Source organism: Procambarus clarkii, chromosome 59 (genome assembly GCF_040958095.1).
Source record: "Procambarus clarkii isolate CNS0578487 chromosome 59, FALCON_Pclarkii_2.0, whole genome shotgun sequence".
Classification (NCBI taxonomy): Eukaryota; Metazoa; Arthropoda; class Malacostraca; order Decapoda; family Cambaridae; genus Procambarus; species Procambarus clarkii.
The window spans coordinates 21,301,621-21,323,215 of record NC_091208.1 but is presented as its reverse complement, the minus strand read 5'-3'; the positions used below and the strand labels follow the sequence as shown (position 1 = coordinate 21,323,215).

The window sequence follows — 21,595 nt, the reverse complement described above, 5'->3', positions numbered from 1 at the left end:
TGGCTATTTATAGTGCGTTGGAAAAAAACTAGATGGCGTTAGTGGTATTTTGTGGGGTAATTTGTTATAAGTGTAATTTGATGTCAACAGATGGCGTAAGCTGTATCTTATGGCCACTGTTGACCAGCCAGTTGATAGTGTTCTCTTCTGCCGACAGATGGCATCAGCTGTGATATTATTACTTCCGAATTCCCTTTAAACACTGATCTACAAATCCCTTGGCTTATGATAAGGTTTTATACCATTTATGATAAGTATTAGATACCTGGAGTTCCGCAATTACTTTTATTTACCAACTGTTCAGGATATCATCATATAACGTCTGGTTAGGACGTACTGCTCTCGATTGATGAAGATTAAGCCACCCAAGATGTGGCACGGGCATGAATAGCCCGTAAATACTGCTCTCGAAATATTATTCAGGGGGGTGGGGAAACTATCAAGTGAAAGCGCCAAGCCATTACGACTATATAGCACTCGGAAGGGGTCAGGATACGGATTTGGGATTGAACGGGGGAAAGGAATGGTGCCCAACCTCTTGGGCGGTCGGGGATTGAACGCGGACCTGTAGGAAACGAGACCGTCGCTCTACCGTCCAGCCCAAGTGGTTAAGCTTAATATTATTAAAACAACAATTTATGCATATAATAACAGCATTTCACACTAAAAATACTTGGATATATTGAAATTTGGTAGTGAATTCCAATCTAGGAATCTCCTATGACTAAACTGTACATTTTAATCATTTTTATGTACTTACTACTTATTATTAAATTATTAAGTACTTACTATAATAATTAAATGAATTATTTTATTTAATATTTAAATTAAATGATAAAATAATAGGTAATAATAAATCATTGAGTAGGGGGACAGGCAGCCAGTGTATATATACATGTTAGGCTTATACCAAGGTGCCACAAAGGTGCCACAAAGGTGCCAAATTAAAGACTGGGAGCTGCCGGGGCGGGCCCAAGGGCTGCTGGCGGCCCTGGCCAGGCTGAACTTCCGCGCCCTTATAATCAACATTGTTTAATAATCTTCACAGGGAGAAACAACTGTAAATATAGGAATAGTTTATTACAACATACACGGTAAAGAAAACAGCTCGGAAACTAAGGAAATAAAGCTGCCGATAAAACATTAAAGTCCACTTCAAGTTCAAGTATGTTTATTGAGACAATAAAAAAATACATCTCAAAGGGATAGAGTAGCTTAGGCTATTTCTACCCCCTTCTACTTCAAGTCCCTCAAGGGGCGCACAAATTCAGTGAGTACAAATACATAAATCACAATACAAGAATCCCATTTAACATAGTAGGTTAAAATAGGAAGCACAGCATATAAGTGTTACAAGTGAGTTACAAGTTACAAGGGAACAAGTGAGAAGGCGGTGGAGGCCAAAACCGGAATTGCACACTGATTTTAATGCAGATATGTCGTGATTATCATAATATAAAGATGTTAAGGCACGAAAACCTTTTTATTCGTTAAATTTTATAAGGCAATTAAAAGAACCTAACTCACAGCCCCTCTGTTCAAGTCCCAAATTTTCAAAATTTGAAATTTTTCAAGTTCAAATTTAAAAAAAAAAATTGGGCTACTCTTATTACAAATTCGCTACTTTTAGACCGTCAGCTCGCTACTCTCAGCAGTTTAGATCTGGCATCCCTGGTTCAGTGGAGGTCAGCCGCCGCCATCAACAACGGTACCCAGCCCTCCCCACCGCGTGTCGAATCTTAACTCCTATTTCGTCGTCTTCCTTGCATAGCTCGCCAACCACTTTGCCAGAACATAATCACTGATGCGCCAGGTGTGAGTGATGGGTCTCCTTACCACTCGTGCTGTCATAGGGAGGAGAAAACCAAGCAAACTGCAGGTACGATAAACAAGAAGTTGGTTGACTGCCTCACTGACGGAGACGCTTCAACAACGAATTTCTTGGTAAGCTCTTTTATTATAACAAATGAATAATTCATTTTGTTTAGAGCAAATCGGCATATTAAATTACCTATAGTACCTTTATTTGTATGTTTCTGTTATCTGAGAGAGTTCTGTAATTGCCTAGTTCGCAGCCTATCAAGCTGAATAAATATTCATTCAGGTTTATTCACTTGGATCATAAGAGATTTTATCTCATCCCTCAAAAATGTGAAATGTTGTGAATCCGTTAAATTCAAATTTACGAAATTCGAACGTCGAAACCCTTGGCTTAATAGTGGGCTGTAGTCCATCCTCGTAATTGATACCCAAGTGCTAATTAAGGCAGCCGCCAAGTCCTCTAATGAAAGAATAACAGTTTACACACAACTCTCAGTACTTCGCCGACGTGTCCTCTGTTGGAATCACACCTAAGTTAAATCATAACTATTCAAAGCGAAAATTGATGAATTTTCAAAGTTATGATTGCTTGACCCACGTATTACAACTGCTGAAATTGTCAACATGAACCTGATCGCCTAACCAAACCTAATTTGGGCCTAACTATGCACAAATTCTAATACGTCTTTGTTCAAGTATGTTTTAGACAATAAAATACATCTCAAAGGGATAGAGTAGCCTAGGCCTACTTGGACTATTTATTCCAGTAGCCGAATCTAAAACAATAACAACATAATGTAAATTTTTCTGTCCAAGGTTGGAAGCTAGAAGCAGGTGTGCAACTTTTCAAGGTGATTTTATGTAAAGAGCATATGGGGTGAATATGAAATGTTCTGCCCCAGATTTCGTATATTTTAGCGATTGTTTAAATGTTGGTGCATTCAGATATAGACAGACAGGGAAAGTGCATGTTGGGAGAGATGGGTTGGATGTGAAGATGTTTAAAGTGATGAAGACATCGTGAATTGAAGATGGTTACAGTGATTGGGAGAGGCAGGGAGTGTGTTGGGGATTAGATATGAGGGTGTTTGGTAGAGACCTAGGCACTGGGGGCAGTAGATTCAGCTACTTGGAACAAAAGTTCCAAGTAGCACGAGCTATGGTGATCCTGTAGAGGACTTTTTCTTTTTCCATGTAACCATGGACCATTTTCCATTGTTTTTTCCATGTTCCCTTTAATGTCAAATTGAAGTAATAGCCAGGAGTGCCCAGGTCGACCCCCAAAAGTTTGCGCCATTATTGGGAGCACACATACTACATATCTACCATCAGAACATGTATTTTGCACAATAGCTGTAATAATATAATCTGCATAAAAAACAGATTGTACTTCCTGAGCATTTATTAAATGTCAGACCATGCTAACTGAATTTTCGAGTCTATAACTTTCACAAAATTACTATTTCGTGAAATATAGTACTGTATATCAAAATTATAATGCTATACACAGTACTAACATATTTTAGTTTAACAATCTCCCTAATTTTTTTTTTAAATTCTTTAATTTAGTATTCATGTCAAATTTGCAAGTATATAAACGTATCAATCCGTGAAAAGATCTTGACATAATTACAGCTCCGAGACGACTCGACACATGAATAACCTACTAAGGAAAATGAGGTAAAAAATGCACCAATTATTTAAGAAGTGTGTTTGGGCTGATGTCTATAGATTTTAATCGTCAGCAATTAGTTATCATGATCGGTTGTGTGGAATAATTATTGTGTAATGTATGATAAATACAATCATTCTTTCGTATACCTATTACTACCATGAAAGATAATACCGATTTTAATTTATGAAAGTATTAGCTGAAAAAACATAATTAAAAAGGTATATATTTTTCATATGTGCAAACGTGTCTTTCTGCTTCTCGAGAATAAGAAAGACAATACTTTGTGAACTACTGAAGACTAATAAAAGGACTATAGAGGGTTGGAGACGGGAAATAATGATTTAAAAAGAGGCATGAGTAGAGACGACCAGCATTTATTTCTAACCATTCCTAAGCTGCTTCTCAGAGTATAATAATAGTCTCACCGAATAAAATTTAATTTTGTACAAATATGTTTTTAAGTTAGGAAATACAAGGTGGTGGTGGTATAGCGTTACGCGTCCATAGGCTACGCTTGTCCATGCTTGTCGATATGAATTTTTAACGCGATGTGTATTTGAAACTGATTTTTTTATTATATACTATTTTTTATTTTTTGGACGTTTTGTATTTTAGCATTTTGTGTATTGGGTGTTTTACATTTTTGTGGCCGTTTTGGAAAATTTTAAGTTAAATTTTTGGAAAGTCTTAGGTGCAATATAGTGCTTGTTCGTATCCTTGGTTGGTATGCAAGGAGACGAGAGCAAATGGTTACCATTTCATAGATTCATTATTCAGCTGTTCGTCATTTTGTTAAGAGACCGTTCGCACAGATATATAGTTTCCTTGAAGCCTATCTGCTTCATTATTTCCCGGGATTGCAACGTGTAAGGCAGTGGCATATATTGTTTGACTTAATTAAGTTTATTAGTGATTCCCTCTTAGTCTTGCTTAGTCTTAGCCTTGAAACCGTGTAGGTTACAAAATACTGTACTGTAAAACAACTATGAAGCATCGTAGATAAACCTATTATGGCCTATATTTACTGTATTATTAATGATTACTTCAAAATTATATTAAAAAGTATTTGACCCGTGTCTCTGATAATGGTACAGGAAGCGAGCATAATAGGTACACAAAAATACAAAATATCAGCTTGGTAGTTTATTAGATGTCAAAGTAATCAGTGAAATCGTTGACAGTACAAGCTGGGGAGTCGAAGGTGAAGACGTTGACGTAGCCGCAGCGTCCCAAGTGGTTGTTGGTGGTGTAGGGCGCCCGTCCCCCGCCCGTTCCCGAGCACCCTCCGCTCTGTCAAACACCTCTTGCTGTACTACTCATTACTTCCTTATACTATATTACATATGTATCTTGTATACATTATTTACATTAAATATATATATTTTATATAACTCATGGACCTGGGGAAAGACTGGGATCCCTCCCAGCCGTTACCAACAATACAGACCTGGCTGATGTCTCCCTCCCAGCCGTTATCAGTGTTGGTGAGGAAAGCCTTGACCTCAAACCATCCGTCCTCCGTCTGAGAGCAGTCCATGTCTACGTCGACCATCCAGTAGTGGTCCCCGTACCTGGTACACACAACCCACGTCAGTTTAAACGGTTATATTCCGCTGTACCAGATCATCATTAAACTCTTCTTATAATAGAAGAGGGTCTTGTGGCCCTCGGAGGCACCGCCTGTAAGGACACGTTCCTAACCGCCTTATCTTGCCCGAGAATCGAACCCGGGACTAAAATTCATCGTTTAGTGCGCATGTTAAATGATTGAAATTAATAATTTGTGGTGTAACTAACGTGTTGAGCTGCTGGTATCCAGGGTTGCTTGGGGTGCTGGAGGTCCAGGCCAGCGGTGTTCCGGAAGCTGCTTGACCGCCGTAGGTGCCCTGACCCACCTGGGCACCCATCCAGTCAAGGCGGGTGTCGCCCTCCCTCCACGAGTTGTACTTGTCGTAGTGGGTCGTCGTGCCCAGGGAGTTGGTGGTAATGTCGATGGCACACGGGTCAGTCTCGGCGTCCTGGGAGCACCCTGTAGGTGGTGCTTGGTGTAAACTAGAGTAGCAAGTGATACTGTTATACCTCCTCTTGGTGCTACCCTTGTAAACTACCAGTTTATATGTAAACTCGACCATATTGTCCATGAAGAATGTGCCAAAGCTGACCTGGTCGGCGAGAGCCATCAATGCCGCCCCTGACGAAGAGGTCTTGACCGTCGTTGGTCTGTTTGTGAATGAAGATCACAGTACGGTGGATGCCGTCAGTGTAGCTGGGCTCGGTCGGTCCCTGGGTTGTGGTGGTTGTTGTGGTTGTTCGGTCTAGTGAAGAAGATGTGTTATTAAAACCAACAACAAATTATGATGGCGACCCCAATATGAACTTTCCATCAAAACAAACACTAGCACATCTTGTCCCATCTGCTGCGCCATGACGCATTGAAGTGTTCATCTGATAATGAACAAAAAAAAACGGCATTTGGCAGTTTTACTGATAATTTTACCCAGGACAATGTAATACAAAATAGTGTATTACTCACCAGGTTCTGGTGTTGCGGTGACCACGGGCGGCTCAGAACAGTCACAGTCAACACAGATGGCAAAGACGGGCTCCTCCTCGTTGGTGATGGAGACGTGGACGGTGCCGTCTGAGTTGACAGTCACACTCTGGCAGGACACCACGTCCTCGTATGTCCCTGCTGGCATCCCTGTCTGGAACGTCTGCGGAACGCCACACGAACGAACACTTTAGGGCGACATCTGGCGACTATAATATGTAAACAATAATATGGTGGACGACACGGTCCGGATCATGTTTGGGTTAGTTACTCCTTATATGAGGAACTCTTGCTCACTTATTCACTCGTACTCACTCACTCTCGCACGCTCATAATGATGGTGGCACTCGCCTAGACCTCCGTGACTGTCGGGAACCTCACCTGGTCTACTGTACCAGCCTTGACCATGGCGAAGAATCCCCTGCTGCCCCTAGAGAAGGCCACCACGTTGCCGTCGCAGTAGTAGTTGTCCCACCAGTCGCTCGTCACCATCGCGTTCCTGAAGCGTGCCTGTTGGCCAACACCAGATGAGCCAGGATGTGGTCGCCCCTCTCCCACATACCACCTTTTATTATTGTGTGAACTGTGTGAATCGTTAAGCAAGGCTGGCTTATGCTTGGTTTGGTTACGTTATGTTTGGTTAGGAAGGGCTGGGTTATGTTTAGTTATGCTGCGTTTCTTTACGTCATATTTGGTTAGGTTTAGGTTGCGTTGGGTTAGGTTGCTGTTGGTTTAGGTTGCATTGACTTGGGAGAGAGAGAGTGTTGGGTTGTGTTGTGTGTAATTAAGTTTTAAATGTATCAAAAAATAGATTAGCGAGCTCGCTTATGTTGTAGGAGTTAACCTGTAGCCGACTGAGACGTATTTGAAAGGAGTGGGTGAGGGGAAATGACTGAGGGAGAGGAGGAGGAACCCGTCCTGTGGCATCTGGAGAGGACGGGCTGGAGGGAGGGCGCTGAGGGAGTAGCTGAGGAAAGGGACTGGTGAAGAGGCTGAGGAATATACACTATCGTCAAGGAATAACATTTGGTGCGCTTTGACAGGGGACGGAAATGATATCAAGGAGTCCTGTTTAAGAGACCTCGCAAATACTCTACAACAAAGAAGCGTCCCCATATAGGTTTGTGATAGCAGTAAAAAGGTGAGAGGACGCCTCATGCTATCACAATACTATCCACACGTGTACCAGGTTACTAATTTATCTACTCCAGAAGACAGAGAAGTATAGGATGGTAGATGAGGTATAGTAGACACGTATAGGATGGTAGATGAGGTAGAGTAGAATAACAAGTTGCCCTGGTGGACAAGGTGACGTACCATCTTGTATATGGACGGCCAGCGGTGCTCACAGACCCATCCTCCACCACACTGGTTGTCTCCAGTGATCACCACACTCGCTGTGCTGCCACACGCAACCAGCCACAAATAATACAATATAAGACATAACAACTCTATTGTAGTCATTATTAATATTTTTATTTCATATATTTATCCTCGTGAATCACAGTTATTATCGTCGTTGATTTAGTCTACACCAGAGACGTAGGAAATAACCGCACGAAGTGAAGTAGTGGAAGTTAAGTCTATACACAACGTTGAATGTGAATATGAGAGTCTATCAGGCTCGGGAACCCGTGCACCAGTTGAGCAAGTGTTGAGAGGCGGGAGCAAAGAGCTGGAGCTCATCCCCCACAAGTACTACAAGGTAAACAGGTTACATGAGGGTCGCCAACACTCACCTGTAGTCCGTGAGGTGGGGCGGGCCGGCGTCGGAGTCGTCGCCGAAGTCATAGGAGGACATGATGCGGGTAAAGCCGTAGGGCTGGGCCAGCGTGAAGGCCACCCCCAGGCGGTAGTCCTTGGGCCACTTGAAGGTCAGAGTGTCTCCTGTGGGAGGGACCAAGATGTCCAGATCCTGTGGTATTGTGTTCTGTGTTTTGATATTACCTCTCTTGCCTCACTATTGGTCACTGTATCACCACACTCACCACCACCATCTTAAAGCACCACACTTCAACCATCACCATCCTGTACCACCACACACACACCACCACCATCACACATACTCACCACCACTACACACTCACCACCACTACACACTCACCACCACCACCAACACCACCACATACTCACCAGCACCACCATGGCCTCTCTGGTTATCGTGGTTGTCAACAAAGACGAGAGCGTTGCCGGGGTCAGCCATGCCCCAGCCAGGGTCGTACACACCATTCAGCTGATCAAAGTTCTGAATGCCCCAAGCAATCTTCTGGTTGTAGCGGAACTCCGTCACGCGACCTGTCACCGGGGAGGAATTATCAAGTGAGACGGCAAAAATCAAGAGGAAGTATTTAGTCAGTATAACTATAGTATACAACTCTGTTGACAGTGGTAACATGTTCGGCTTTTGCCTTTGAGTTGGTCCGGGTTTGAGTCCTTAGCAGGAAGTGTACTAGGTACTTATCCTTAGCTGTTCGCTCCTGTTCATCCAGCAGTAATTACGGACCTAACTGTAAACTGATTGACGGGTTGTGTTACAGGAGAAAGTAATTATGACAAGAAGGCGCCGAGCCGGGGAGACTATGTAGCATTATAAGAACAAACTGGCAAGGGAAATGCTTTGACACTATTGCATGTTTGCCTGCCATCAGTTGTGTCTCAGTTAACCTTGTGTGACCAATACGCAGTCGGGCTAATCAAGGTTTCCCTCTCCTGTTCTGATTATCTGAAGAAAGACATTTATAAATGTCGTTATTAATATCGTATGGATGGAGAATACTGTATCTGAAACATTAAGTTTTCAATTGACGGGACCAGGATTCCTCTTGGACTTATTATAGTCCTCCCTAAAGTCTAAACTTTAGTCTAGAGTAATAACCGACCTTTCCCAGGATGCAACACTCAACAATCGTCTAGCCCCACACCGTAAGTCTGCTACTCTAACCTACACCGTAGGTCTGAACTAACCCACAATGTAGTTCTGAACCCACACGGTATTTACACTACACTTACCCATGCCATAGTACTCCTGCACAGTAACTGCACCGTCGTTTCTGTCGATGACTTCGAGCATAAAGAAGGGTCGAGTATTGGCCGGGAAGCCCTGGTCGGTGTTGAGATCGTGGGTGAGGTCCATCATCGCCTGCAGGTCCTGTCATAAATATCTCTGTTACGTCGCATGTTTTGTCTGCGTGCTCTGTCATCCGCTTTACACATTCTTTTATGTGTAAATGTTTCGTATCTCGTCTCTCTATGGCCCAAAAGTACTCCTTACCTCCGGCCACATGTGTTTTGCAGCGTCGACTCTGAAGCCAGCCACACCGATGTCAACCAGCTTGTTGAAGTAGCCTGCGACGCTCTGCCTGACGTAGTCAGTGGCGCCGTACAGGTCGGTTAGTCCCACCAGGTAGCAGTTCCGCACGTTGTAGGGGTCGCCATAGTTATTCACGTTACCTGAAGACAGGTCATATAATGTATAATGACAAAGAAATGAGTAGTATTTTAAATATATCGTCAGGATTTATTAAAGATCTTAATATTATGCCTTCAGCCGAACAAGTCTTTATTGGTGGTGAAGAGGACAGGTTGATTAGTTTAATGGTTATCAGGGAATAAGTTATGAAACAGAAAAATTAAAGGCAAACAAGTCCCGCGGGCCGGGTGAGGTGTTTGCTAGGGTGCTTTAAGCTTGGAGAGAAGAGCTTTGCGAGTCCTTCACTTGCATATTCTATTGGTATCTAGATCCTGAACCATTACGTGGCTTCTGTAACCTTTCTACCACCGCTCATAGAATAGGTATTGGGGTCCATAATGAAATCAAAACAAAACCTGCGGGCGTGAGCACCCACCATCGAAAGAATTGCAGAGTTCCCTGGGCGTGAAGTCGTCAGCGGTGTAGGGGACGCCGGGGAAGTCGAGGTTGTCGGAGTTAAACGGCGTCCCGCCAGACCCGACTCCCTCCCGGCCCAGACCTGCCATGTGGTTTACCACAGCGTCCGCGAAGATCCTGAAGCAGTAAGGCCCGCATCACACAAGCATGACGGTGAGTACTAAAGCCTCGCCCAAGAGGGACACCATTTGGGCCAGTTTGAGGCATGCAAGAAGGCCTTGAAACGTGAAAGCATTGGCCGAGGGTTGCTGATCAAAACATAAAGGAAGACCACCCCTGAAAGACATGGTAATATTTCGCTTCATATGTGATTCCCAGTTTACAGACATGATCATGCTGGCTCCGAGGTACACTGAAGGCTTGTGCTTGTGCGTTGCTCTCACACCCATCGGCTGATGACTGCTCCAGAGGACCACCACTATGGACAAACCTTCAAGCACAAAGTGTCTGTCGTAGAGAAGAGTGACGCTTCTGATGGTGACACTATGTGACACATCTGAAAATCGTATGATTTTCAGCTGATTCACCACTTAATGTCACGAAAGAAGAACCGTTCTCTCTTCCATGCCAGAGTACTAGTGAAGCTGATTTTCACAAGTGACCTGTCAGAATTTAATTCATGGATAAGCCTGTAGAAATACATGACTTTAGTTGTGTTGACGGCTCACACACCTGACACCCACAGCGTTGCAGCGGTGTACCATGTCAATGAACTCTTCCTCGTTGCCAGAGCGAGAGACCAGCTTGTACGAGATGGGTTGGTAACGCTGCCACCAGGGGTAAGGGTAGTCGGCCGTGATGACAGCGTGCTCGTTGGGGGGCGAGATCTGCCAATGGAGACGCATTACCACCCATGAAACAACCACCAAACTAATACCACGACGTAGGACCACGCATTATTCTGCTCTCATTAACAAGCTTCCATACTCAGCACTGTACTGTTGTCCTAACCCACATGACTAGTTCCAGAGTTTAGCATTAATATTAAATGTTCGCCTAATATGCCTATCTTGCAGGAAGGTGTCGTGTGTGGGGCGAGTCGTGTCTACCAGCCTCCACTGGCACCCTGATGGTTGACAATGTGGACATCTTCTAGTATCTGTCAGTGAAATATATTTAGTTACAAGGCTGTAGGTATCTTGTGCAATTTGGTCAATCATATAAAGTTTTATGATTTTCTACTATCAACTATCACAGTTGAGGTGATAGGGCGGGCCTTGGTTAACACTTGCCTTTCCCGGAGATACAACCCACAACAGTTCCCTAACTCTCAGGTACCTATTTACTACTAGGCGAACACTTCCATTATGTGTAAGGAAACTTGCTTAAGTGTGTCTTCCTGCTCCGGAATCGAACCCGGAACCGCTCAATACTGCTCTACTTACTGTAAAATTCAGAAGTATTAGTACCCAAAACAAGAGATCTGAATTATCAGTTGTTTGATAAATCAACTCAATCAGTGAATAGTTAATAACCTGTACGCCGCAGTAGCCGGCCTGGGCCAGGAAGCGCTCACACTCCAGGGCGACGTCCGTCCATTTCCACTCAAAGATCTCGATGATGACGGTCTTGCCATCACAAGCGGGGTTGTCGTAGCCGACCACCACCTGGCTCCTCGCCCCTCCACTCAACACCACCACCACCAGACTGTCAACATGGGGACCTTCAGTTGGTGAGGAATGTTGTCATGAAGTCATTGGTGATGTCAATATGGGACCTACAGTTGTTGAGGAATGGTGTCATGAAGTCATTGGTGTTGACAACATGGGACTCTTCAGTTGTTGAAGAATGTTGTCGTGAAGTCATTGGTGTTGTCAACATGGGAACCTTCAGTTGGTGAGGAATGGTGTCATGAAGTCATTGGCGTTGTCAACTTGGGACCTTCACTTGCTGAGGAATGTTGTCATGAAGTCATTGGTGGTGTCAACTTGGGAATCTTCAGTTGGTGAGGAATGTTGTCATGAAGTCATTGGTGTTGTCAACAATAAAAACTTTCAGTGGGTTAATGCAGTCATGAAACTTGAGTCTTATTATGGTTTACAAAATATTTTCGTTTATATTCAGTTTAGTTTTGAATGCACGTCTTCCTGCATGTGTTTTAAAGCTGATAAAATACACAATTTTATGCCTGGAAGAGTTAAGAAAGCAACAAATACCTGAGGAGTGCAAGGAGCGCCATGACGTCTTGCAAGACTCGGGTTGCAACAGTGCGCTGCCTGCATTATATCCCCGCACCGCCGCAGTTATCGTACCGCAATAATACACAACTCCCCTCTCCTAAAAATATGTTTGTCTGCTTGTATTACAAAATAATGCAAATATTTGCTGCAGTAATGACATATTTTGTAGAATGTGGAAGAATTAAACTTCCTTCCGGGATAATAATATATGTTACGTGAATATTATTTATCGTCTGGACGTGATACGAGGGACGCAGGTGGAGCCACATGTCGGGTTCTCAGCCTCTGTACCGTAGCTGAAAGTGTCTTGATAAGTCTAAATTTTTACTTAACATTCTTATGAGCATATTGTATATACCACCTCTGACTTAACACTTTGTCCTGTGCATTATTCATTATTTACTCTCGCGCCTTTTGTAAGAGAGTTTTTATAGCCTAGGCTACTTCCTGGCAGGCTCTGTTGCTGTTAATAAAGTTTGTCATTATCCTTGACTTACTGACCACTTAAGACACCGTATCTTACCGGCTACTCAGAGCTGGTCTTATTTTTTTATTAACAGGCTCAGGTATACACAGCAATGTGCTGCTATATTATTGTGTATGACGGATTACAGAGTAGATCAAAGGCTATTTATGAGTTCATCTAATATCTCCATCTCACAGGATGGCTAGCCCTTATGTGGAACCAGAACACGAGATGCGAGTCGACTCTGGTAGCCTATACCAACAAACTGTGGGTAAAGCACAAGGGAATATCTTTCAATATTCGTGAGTGTGTGAAGTAATTACAGAGCTCATAGTACCTCATACCATTTGATGTGAAATCATTGATAACAGGGCAATCACAGATAGTGTTGGAAAGAGTGTCATTGCTTGAATTGACTGGTCTGGCTACGAAAAGTATTTAGCAAGTAAGAGGTCCTGGAGCTACTGTGCTGGGGGAGGTGGTGGTGTTAAGATGGACTGTGTGCTTTATGTCGTCATTTGTTGGCCTTCAGTGTCAAATAATTAACTAGCAGCTATTCTTGCCAATGTGCTGAATATGCAGGCATCCGTTTTATTTTGAATCTGCGATTGTTAAATCTAAATACAAGTACTGTATTCGTGTAAAGAAGCGACAAGCAAACTTGAGACGTCTGCAGAAAATCATAACAATAATCCTGTCCAACAGCGAGCATAATAGTGAGGGATTGTGTAACATTATTAGTGAGTGATGTGGTGTTGGAGTGGCGGGTTATGTAACACTCTCCATGGGAACCCACACAGCTGACGGCACCAGATAAACGTATTAATGACTCCACTTTATGTGACATTAATATTATGGCGTCTTCAACTTTCACTCGTGAAAGTGTATACAAATATTAGGAGTATTTTAAGCTGCCTCTTAATGAGCGATCACATCTTTGAAAGCAATTAATATTTCAATACCAGACTCCATTCTCACTAAGATTCACCCAGAAGGGTATGGTCTATTTGATGATTAAAATGTTAGTTTCTTTTAATGTAGTTTGTTTATTGGCGAAGACAGTGAAGTAGGGAAAGGGGGCGAAGGAGCGAGGATAGGTACAGATGATGGGTGTAGATGGGGTTAACAGCGGTGCCCGGGTAATGATAACGGTTAGTGATGAAGATGGTCGTTCGTGTGTAGTGAAGATGGTTACAGTGATGAAGATGGTCGTGTGTAAATGGTTGTTAACCAACCATTCTGTTGATGGTTATAGTGACGTTACTGTAACAAATATGGTTACTGATGATAGTGGTCAGTGAAGACTGATACAAGACTGATACTGATACTACCAGTATCAGACTGATACACACACACACACACACACACACACACACACACACACACACACACACACACACACACACACACACACACACACACACACACACACACCACTATCAGTGTGTGTGTGTGTGTGTGTGTGTAAGAGACAAGATCTGGCACCGCAGGATACACCCTCTAGTACAATATAAAGAATTAATATCACAATTAAACAAGGACAAATTAAAATTATATCATTCACAAGGTAAAATGAAAGTAAAGAACATCTTTAAATTAATCTCAACTTGTAGCCAGGTCGTCGAAAATGGTCACAATATTTCCAGAGTCCCGGAAAGACAAAATGAGATTGATAATTAGTTGAGTTGAGTTGTGCCTTTGTCATGTTACAAGTGGAGACAACGAGAACACCTGCCGACACCTGCCAACACTGGTGGTGTTGGGGGTCACTCTACAGCCAAACTGATGTCCTGTTAGGAATATTACAAAGGTAAATGTCTGGCAAACGAAAAACGTAATTAACCTCTTTCACCTTCGTCACTCTGGTAATTATGTCGTGATTTATGTATAAAACAATGCATACTATGACCACTCGCTCCCTCTACCTTAGCCTGAGGACGCCACCTTGCCAATATTATTCATTTCTGCTCCATTTTAGGCGATCTTGCCTCCTCCTCCCCCTCCCACAACGTCAACAAAGTCTACCCCCTCCCCACGTCTTCTTTCACCTTGCCATAAGAGCTGTACAAGGACTGGTCACGAGTCCAGTGTGGCCTTGGCCAGCATTAGAGTCAGACGTGTGGATGAAGGGCTCTCAGCACCTCGTCACCCTCCTCTGGTCAGTTACTATGATTCGGGTGCATAGTAGCGACACGATATAGTTCTAGGCACTCCTGTTAGATATACAGCATTATCTGGGTCCTCGGGTTTATACAAAAATACAACGTAAGATACAATTAAAGGACTGAGATTCCGATGCATTTGCATGAGGAGACACTAAGTTATATCAATCTTTAATTTTTGTGGTCCACTCTTGCGATTACCAATTTGTCTTGAATACTTTAGTTTCGTCAATGTTGATTACAATGCCAAGGCTTTCTTTGCAAGCTGTATATATGCTGTTTAAAAGCGCTAAACTTATAATTTATAAAATGTTCACTGTTATTCTGCAGTCCTGGTCCAATTATTTTTTTTCACGTTCAACATCATGTTGCTTGTTCAACATAAAATTTATGAGAGCATTTCCGTTTTTGGGTTTCCCGCGCAATTTCTCCAGAGTGTTATCCTAGCTAGAGACCTGAAACTATTTTGAAATTAACTCATTGGCTTTGTGTATCTGGTTTGGGTGAGAGACATTTACTTTGTGTAACAATAATTCGGTTTATGGCTTTGCTAAAGGGAGTATGCTGGTTAAGTGTACAAAGAAAACTTTTCCAATAATTTTATGCAAGTTTTGTCCATTTCTCCTTTGCTGCAGCACGGGATATCAGACAGATTCAACATTTGAGGTGTTCTAAGGGTCTTATAGCTTTTTCTTCTTTGTCTAGTTAACGATTTAGGTTCTTTTATTTTCAAGCCATTGTCCCTGTGTTGTCAGTCTGGCGGCGGTCGCTTCGTTCATGCTGTCGTGTCCTGTCTGCCCGGTATCCCCTCTGGGAGGGCAGAGCGCCAAGAAAGATTTTCTCTGGCTTAACATTTACACGATATTTTCTTATATTATGACTATTGTGCCTTTGATTTATTATTTAATAATTATTATTTATTATTTAACTTATTGGTTAATCACGACTACTGGTAACTAATGTTTAAATACGTGTTTGATTGTTAGCTACGTGATGCAATTGTTCCTGGGAATATCCAACATTAATGTTTATTTTGTAATGTCCACTGCAGGAGGCTGGCTTGGCTGTGTCCTGTGACGTGTACCCACAATGCACCAAGTAAACAACAAACAGAAGCTGTTATTCTCGGCCTTCTTCGTGGACCACTGGCCCAAGATAACATTCTTTTTGTTATCGATTCTGGAGCTCTGACAATTCTGGACATCGATATAATCCTGGCCAAGCGAGGCACAACACCGTCTGGTGGTATTCTGGTCGTCAGCGAGGAGTCCACGGATTTCTTCCTTCAGGCCTCTCTCTACTTTCTTAGAGGGAGATTTCTTACGACAGTGTTCATCTTTGCTGAGGATCCACAACGTCTCCTGGACAGCCTGGATCACCGATGGAATCCAGATTTTCTTCTCTTGCTTAATCTCAACCCAACTATAAATACAACTATTCTCTTTTGGAATGACAAAATTCAGAGATCTAGACACATCGCGCTCATTGAACCTGAGATGAAGTTTGTTCCTCCAAAATTTAAGGTCTTCACAAGCAAGTCATTCAAACAAAACACCGTAGTGAAATATCCTATGGGCCTATGGAAAGAGAAGGATTTTGCCTCTAAGACCAGTCTTTTCCCAGAGAGATTGAAAACTCTTGATGGCTCAGTGCTCCAACTAGCCTCCTTTTGCGACAACTTCCCTTTCCTGTACCCACAGAACGATGTGTGTGTAGGCTCGAACTTCGACCTCCTGGATATCATCGCCGCTAAACTCAACTTCACGTACACTACCCAAATGGAGCCCAAAGACCACAAATGGGGCGCAATGGAAAATGGAACCTGGACTGGCATGCTGGGGGATCTTATGTATAACGACAAGGACCTTGCCATCAATCTTATCCAGCTGTCAGACGAAATCATCTACGAGTTCGACATCTCGAATCCCTACTTCGTGGAGAGTTACGTGTTTGTGCTCCGTGTGCCTCCCCCTTTGCCATTGTGGCGGGGACTCGTGTACCCGTTCTCGGGGTTCCTGTGGCTGGCTATCATATCCACCATAGTGTTGGTGATCGCGCTCCTCACCCTCTGCCTCCATCTGGTGCCAGATCAATACGACCTCTCAAATGTCTTTATTCTGGTAAGTGTTTGGTGGATAGCCTATATATACTTTGATGATAGATGCGTGTATATCTGCCGTACTTAAATAAAATTTTGCCCAAAACAGCTAGTTTACTGTACAGCTTTTACTAATTTTGTGAGTGAGCATTCTGCTGTAGTAGCTTAAGACACATCCCGATGACTACAAGCTGTTGGGGATGAGGCTGTGTACAAGGTTGAGGTTGTACGTACAGGTCCTGGGCGGGGTGGTGTGTCAAGGCGTGAAGCAGAGGCTAGAGGCGACGTGGACGAGACTGTGGCTAGGGTGCTGGTTACTAGCCTGCGTCATCCTCACTACCGCCTACACCGGCAACCTGGTCGCCTTCCTCTCCGTTCCTGTCTATCCCACACGGATCGAGACGGTAGAGCAGCTTGCAGCTTCCGGACTGAGGTAAAAATGGTAAACAGGACACGTACATGGGAATAAGCGAAGCTGCACAAGACCTATTGGTATATACGAAGCATCTTCTGTTTATATCCAATATACGACTCGGTTAATTAGTTCTATGTATTACGATGAAGAGAATACATACCAGTGATCCACACTTATGAACCATGTTTTACTATGCAAGTTATTTTCATTACGAATTACATAGGAAAGAGCATGCCTAATTAACACTTACTGACGCCTATAACAATATACGAGTTCGAATATAAATGGGCATTTATATATAATATAAATAGTCCATAAAGACCATTTATATCTATGAGAATGTGTGTTCGAGGTTGGAGGCCAGATGCTTGCGGCTAGTCTCATTAAATTTGTATTAAATTTGGTAATTGTATATAGTGTGTGCATAAGGGGGTCAAGGGTATACACCGACCTCCCTTGAAGGGAGGTCTGTGTAAATGAAATGTATCGCTCAAAGTCCGCAGAGTTTAACGTTAGTACAAATAATAGTGGAGAGACCTCGATAAGCTTACGTACAGGCTACGCATGCACTAGGAAATCACAGTGGTGATATATCTGCGAAAATCATTGTATCAGAACTGGGGAGCAGCGTCATGGGGTCACCAGGACGCTGGTTCCATCCACATGTTGATCCAGTGATTTTTACAGGCTCCCTGTCCCCAATAACAGATGGTGATTATAGGAATTATTATTTCCAAAACATAACGCAGTAGTATGTGTTCATAGATTCATCAAAGTATTGTGATTTTCAACAAGTAGTTACCTCCAACTTTATAGTGTCCACCATTCAAGCCCATTAATGTGGTGGCCATTTAAACACTTCCTAGGAAGCACCATTGACCAGTTAATAACAATTGCTCTCCATCTGGTGGCAGGATCTGCATGCAAGACTACGGGAGCTTCGTGCCCGCCGCCCTCAAGGTCTCCACAGACCCGGCCCTGTACACCCTGGGGAACAAAATGGATCTCTTTCCCTACGCCTACCTGAATTTCGACGTGGGGTTCAAGTGGGTAGTGAGCAATACACATTCTCTGCTGGATACCTATTCCTATCTGGTCAACATCGTGGACCACTATGGCATTACTGATGACGTCTACTTCATGAAGGAGATGGTAACCTGCAACTCAAGACGTTTTCGTGTTTGTTTTTGTAGGCCTACTGATATTATCTGTCACAAATTTAGTAATTCAATATGTAATTATTGATATTACATTATGCTAATCTTACTTTCTACGTTTATAAAAAACCACAGCACAATACGCAAACTTCGGTTAGATTATTTATTTTGGTTTCGAACATAGGCATATATTAAACTGATTAGATTTTGTATATAAACCTATAGGCCTAGGTTTGGTTTGGTGTGTTTCAATCTATCCTTAGGCCATTCTTGTCCAAGCTGCATCCGTTTTCAAAGACTTATCAATCTTGCTAGACATGAGGAACCAATGACTTAACTCTCACTACCTCTACACCATTCTTAATAATGGTCTTCGTCTACTTCTAAAGTAAATAGTAGTCAGAGTAACGAATAGTCAGTAGCTTACAACTAGTAGCATATTATATATGTATCACGGAGTGTGTTACATGTATATGTTGGCCCTCAGGTGTATCCAGGCTACGTGTCGTGGATCCTGAGGAAGAACTGTCCGTACACGCCGCTGCTGGTGGAGGCGCTGACCCGCCTGCAGGAGGCCGGTCTGGTCGACTACGAGTACAACACCCGCATGGCGAAAGTACGCGGCCGAGATCAAGTTGGCCACGATAAGGTGAGCGAGTTTTTGATAAGTTTTTGGTACAAGTTTTTGAAACTGTAATGGGTTATCAGACCGCCCCGAGACTAATTTATACAGGATATATTTTCTTTACTATGTACAATAAAAATTAAAACTATGTACAAAATTTAAAACGAGCAACACATTAGATGCACAACAGAAAACCAACACCTCTGGAAAATACACACAAACACACTTCAAAAACAGGCTAATCAAATACAATCGATTAAAACAAGACAAATGAATGAAACAGCATTTTATACAAAGAAACTCATGCAGTACTCAAGCACATTCAAAAGCAAAATTATCCACAGTACACGACCACTCCTCGAGCGCGCACACAGTGTGTTGTGACACTCATCCAGACAGGTAATACTCAACGCCCCAGCAAAACACCCAGGTGCACTTCCACACATTAAAGGGCATTGAAAAAAAACACGGAGGTCAACACCATGAACACTCGACACAAAAGCACAACACAAGAAAAGGACACACGTTGATTCCACGAGAAAAAGCACAGACAAAAGTACAAACGCCGCAGAGAAACTAAATACAAAATGAAAACAATTTAACATATACAAAAATACAATTAGGGATAATCGAAAATACCAGCTCCGAACATGAATGAATAACCATCCACAGAGCTGTCGCTAATGTATAATACAAAATACACACACTACAAGACTATGCAAAACATGACCCAGTACAAGTACCCATATGTATACACTGGTCAAGATATATACATCAGCCAGCCCCAAAACAAGTGGTGTTGACACACTCCTGGCCACATAACACATACATTACAGAATAACGAGTAAACCTGAGTCAGGACACTTAATTGTTAAGAGCCGTGCCAGAGCCTGCTGGCACACACGATACATTATATAGGACACAGGAGTAAATGGGTATACGGTAATACATAATTGTGTACAGGATTAAGCAAAACTAAACATCTCAGCAACGTATACTAGCCTCACCCCATTTTTGGCTTAAATCTTATTCAAATAATAAACCACCTTAACTAAAACGAAAGTACTTTACTTTGATTTAAATAACGTGGTAATATACAGTATATTAACTAACAGGTCTTTCATATATCTGATATGATTCAAGACACACTTTAGTACCTCCGATTCTCCTATAGTAAGCCGAACGTTAGCAAGCCAGAGTCATCTGCTTACTCACCATTTTGCTTTTTTTTCCTGATTGGAGACAAAAATCCTAGGCCAAAGGGTGAGAGCCTCAATTTGAAGCAGAGTAAAACTGAATAGTCACCTGGAATATATATATATATGGGTGCACACTGTAAAATCTTGAGTGCATATATATTTAAATGAATGTATATTGCCTAAACAAGGTGCATTTCCAACTGAATTGAGTGCATACATATCAATTTTAATACTTGAGAAATAAACGCACATTGTCACATTAAGTGCACATTATGAAAAGCGATTCTTGCAAATTATCTGAAATATATAACTAGGAATAAGGCCTAATGGCGTGCATATTTTTCCCCTTTGTTGAGGCAGGTGTCGGCTGGGAGGAGCCTGCAGCTAGGACAGTTGCTGGGAGCGTTCATGCTCTGGGCTCTGGGACTGACCGCAGCTGCTCTAGTCTTACTTGTAGAATTCCTAGTGCACTCTCGTGTCTTGCCAATCAAATAGATCCCTCAGCAGAGTACGTTCTATCGCCCTTCAGCCTAGGATTATTCCTCCGAACTCTCACTATTTCATTTAATTCTTTTTTAATATTTAACTGAAAGGGCAAATCCGCTCACTCAATATTGCATAACTTTAGAAAAGGAGAAATGTGAGTTAATAAAAGTCCTGATTGACAAAAATTTTGCATTTCCTTCTTTAGTAACAAATAATCAACGATTACCACCTAAGGTTATTTCTCGGTTGTATAAATAGTTTTCATGTCTGATCTAAGATACTGTATTTGTATTTGTTTTATGTGAGGCTTATCCACACTCCCAACACCTGCCTAAAGTTTGCTGAGCGTCAAGATGTAAGTGGGGAAAAGTATCAGTTAATTTACATGAATTTGCATACGTCTTTTTTAGTCCTCGACTGTTCAGAATAAATGTATACTTGTCGGGTAGCCAGTAAGCTAATGTGGTGGCCTTAATAACCCTCCACAAAGTAATGTGTCGCTTGCATTATACATAAATTTAGTAGTTGCAATGGTGTATTATTTATACATTCAGCTATAGATAAAAAATGTTTTTTTTTCTAAACTGAGCTGTTGGAGCCTAACAGCCTTATGTTCAATCTGTACCCATCTTGGTCTGTATTACCAGGCCGTTAACACATCATTACTGACACAAAAAATATACAATGGCAGAAATAAGATTCGTTAATGATCGGATATTGAACAGCATGCTAAACATAATTCGGTTTAAATGCGGCTGATCTACATATGTCATGCGGATGTGTTGAAATTACTGTAATTCCCGTGTGGGTTGTGGGTTGTATTTTAGTGTGATTTATAGTGTATTGTGTCTGTGGTTCTGTGGTCATGGTAGTC

The 21,595-nt window shown here is 42.3% G+C and overlaps 2 protein-coding genes across 3 annotated transcripts; one reads left to right on the top strand and one right to left on the bottom strand.

Annotated features, from left to right (window-relative positions):
• The first annotated feature begins 1,485 nt into the window (after positions 1 to 1,485).
• LOC123768203 (probable glutamate receptor) lies at positions 1,486 to 21,142 on the top strand. Of its 2 annotated transcripts, XM_045758627.2 has the most exons (6): positions 14,678 to 14,737; positions 15,793 to 16,861; positions 17,076 to 17,272; positions 18,169 to 18,406; positions 18,899 to 19,060; positions 20,596 to 21,142. In XM_045758627.2, exons 1-6 carry the CDS (start codon positions 14,703 to 14,705, stop codon positions 20,728 to 20,730), a joined length of 1,836 nt encoding a protein of 611 aa, XP_045614583.2. In that variant the 5' UTR covers positions 14,678 to 14,702; the 3' UTR covers positions 20,731 to 21,142. The 2 variants fall into 2 exon arrangements, 1 of the variants encoding a protein (XP_045614583.2); XR_011223252.1 differs by lacking the exons at positions 14,678 to 14,737; positions 17,076 to 17,272; positions 18,169 to 18,406; positions 18,899 to 19,060; positions 20,596 to 21,142 and adding an exon at positions 1,486 to 1,944 and having other exon boundaries at positions 15,793 to 15,931.
• On the bottom strand, positions 4,627 to 12,204 carry LOC123768202 (alpha-amylase). Its single transcript, XM_069306953.1, has 15 exons — positions 12,090 to 12,204; positions 11,409 to 11,580; positions 10,606 to 10,760; positions 9,893 to 10,050; positions 9,319 to 9,497; positions 9,057 to 9,195; positions 8,181 to 8,342; positions 7,787 to 7,934; positions 7,365 to 7,449; positions 6,429 to 6,557; positions 6,030 to 6,210; positions 5,659 to 5,811; positions 5,294 to 5,525; positions 4,944 to 5,067; positions 4,627 to 4,786 (listed from the first exon to the last, which is right to left on the bottom strand). The coding sequence occupies exons 1-15, from the start codon at positions 12,110 to 12,112 to the stop codon at positions 4,643 to 4,645; spliced, it is 2,184 nt and encodes a 727-aa protein (XP_069163054.1). The 5' UTR covers positions 12,113 to 12,204; the 3' UTR covers positions 4,627 to 4,642.
• Positions 21,143 to 21,595: the final 453 nt, after the last annotated feature.

Bases quoted from the DNA above. Each gene is read 5' to 3' on its own strand.
- LOC123768202 (XM_069306953.1), bottom strand. From the start codon at position 12,112: ATGGCGCTCCTTGCACTCCTCAG. The intron at 9,196-9,318 runs GTAAGGAGTACT...TATTTATGACAG, and splicing joins CAAAACACATGTGGCCGGAG to GACCTGCAGGCGATGATGGA. The intron at 4,787-4,943 runs GTCTGTATTGTT...GGTGTTTGACAG, and splicing joins GGGAGGGAGACATCAGCCAG to AGCGGAGGGTGCTCGGGAAC.
- LOC123768203 (XM_045758627.2), top strand. From the start codon at position 14,703: ATGAAGGGCTCTCAGCACCTCGTCACCCTCCTCTG. The intron at 14,738-15,792 runs GTCAGTTACTAT...TGTCCACTGCAG, and splicing joins CACCTCGTCACCCTCCTCTG to GAGGCTGGCTTGGCTGTGTC. The intron at 16,862-17,075 runs GTAAGTGTTTGG...TTGTACGTACAG, and splicing joins TCTCAAATGTCTTTATTCTG to GTCCTGGGCGGGGTGGTGTG.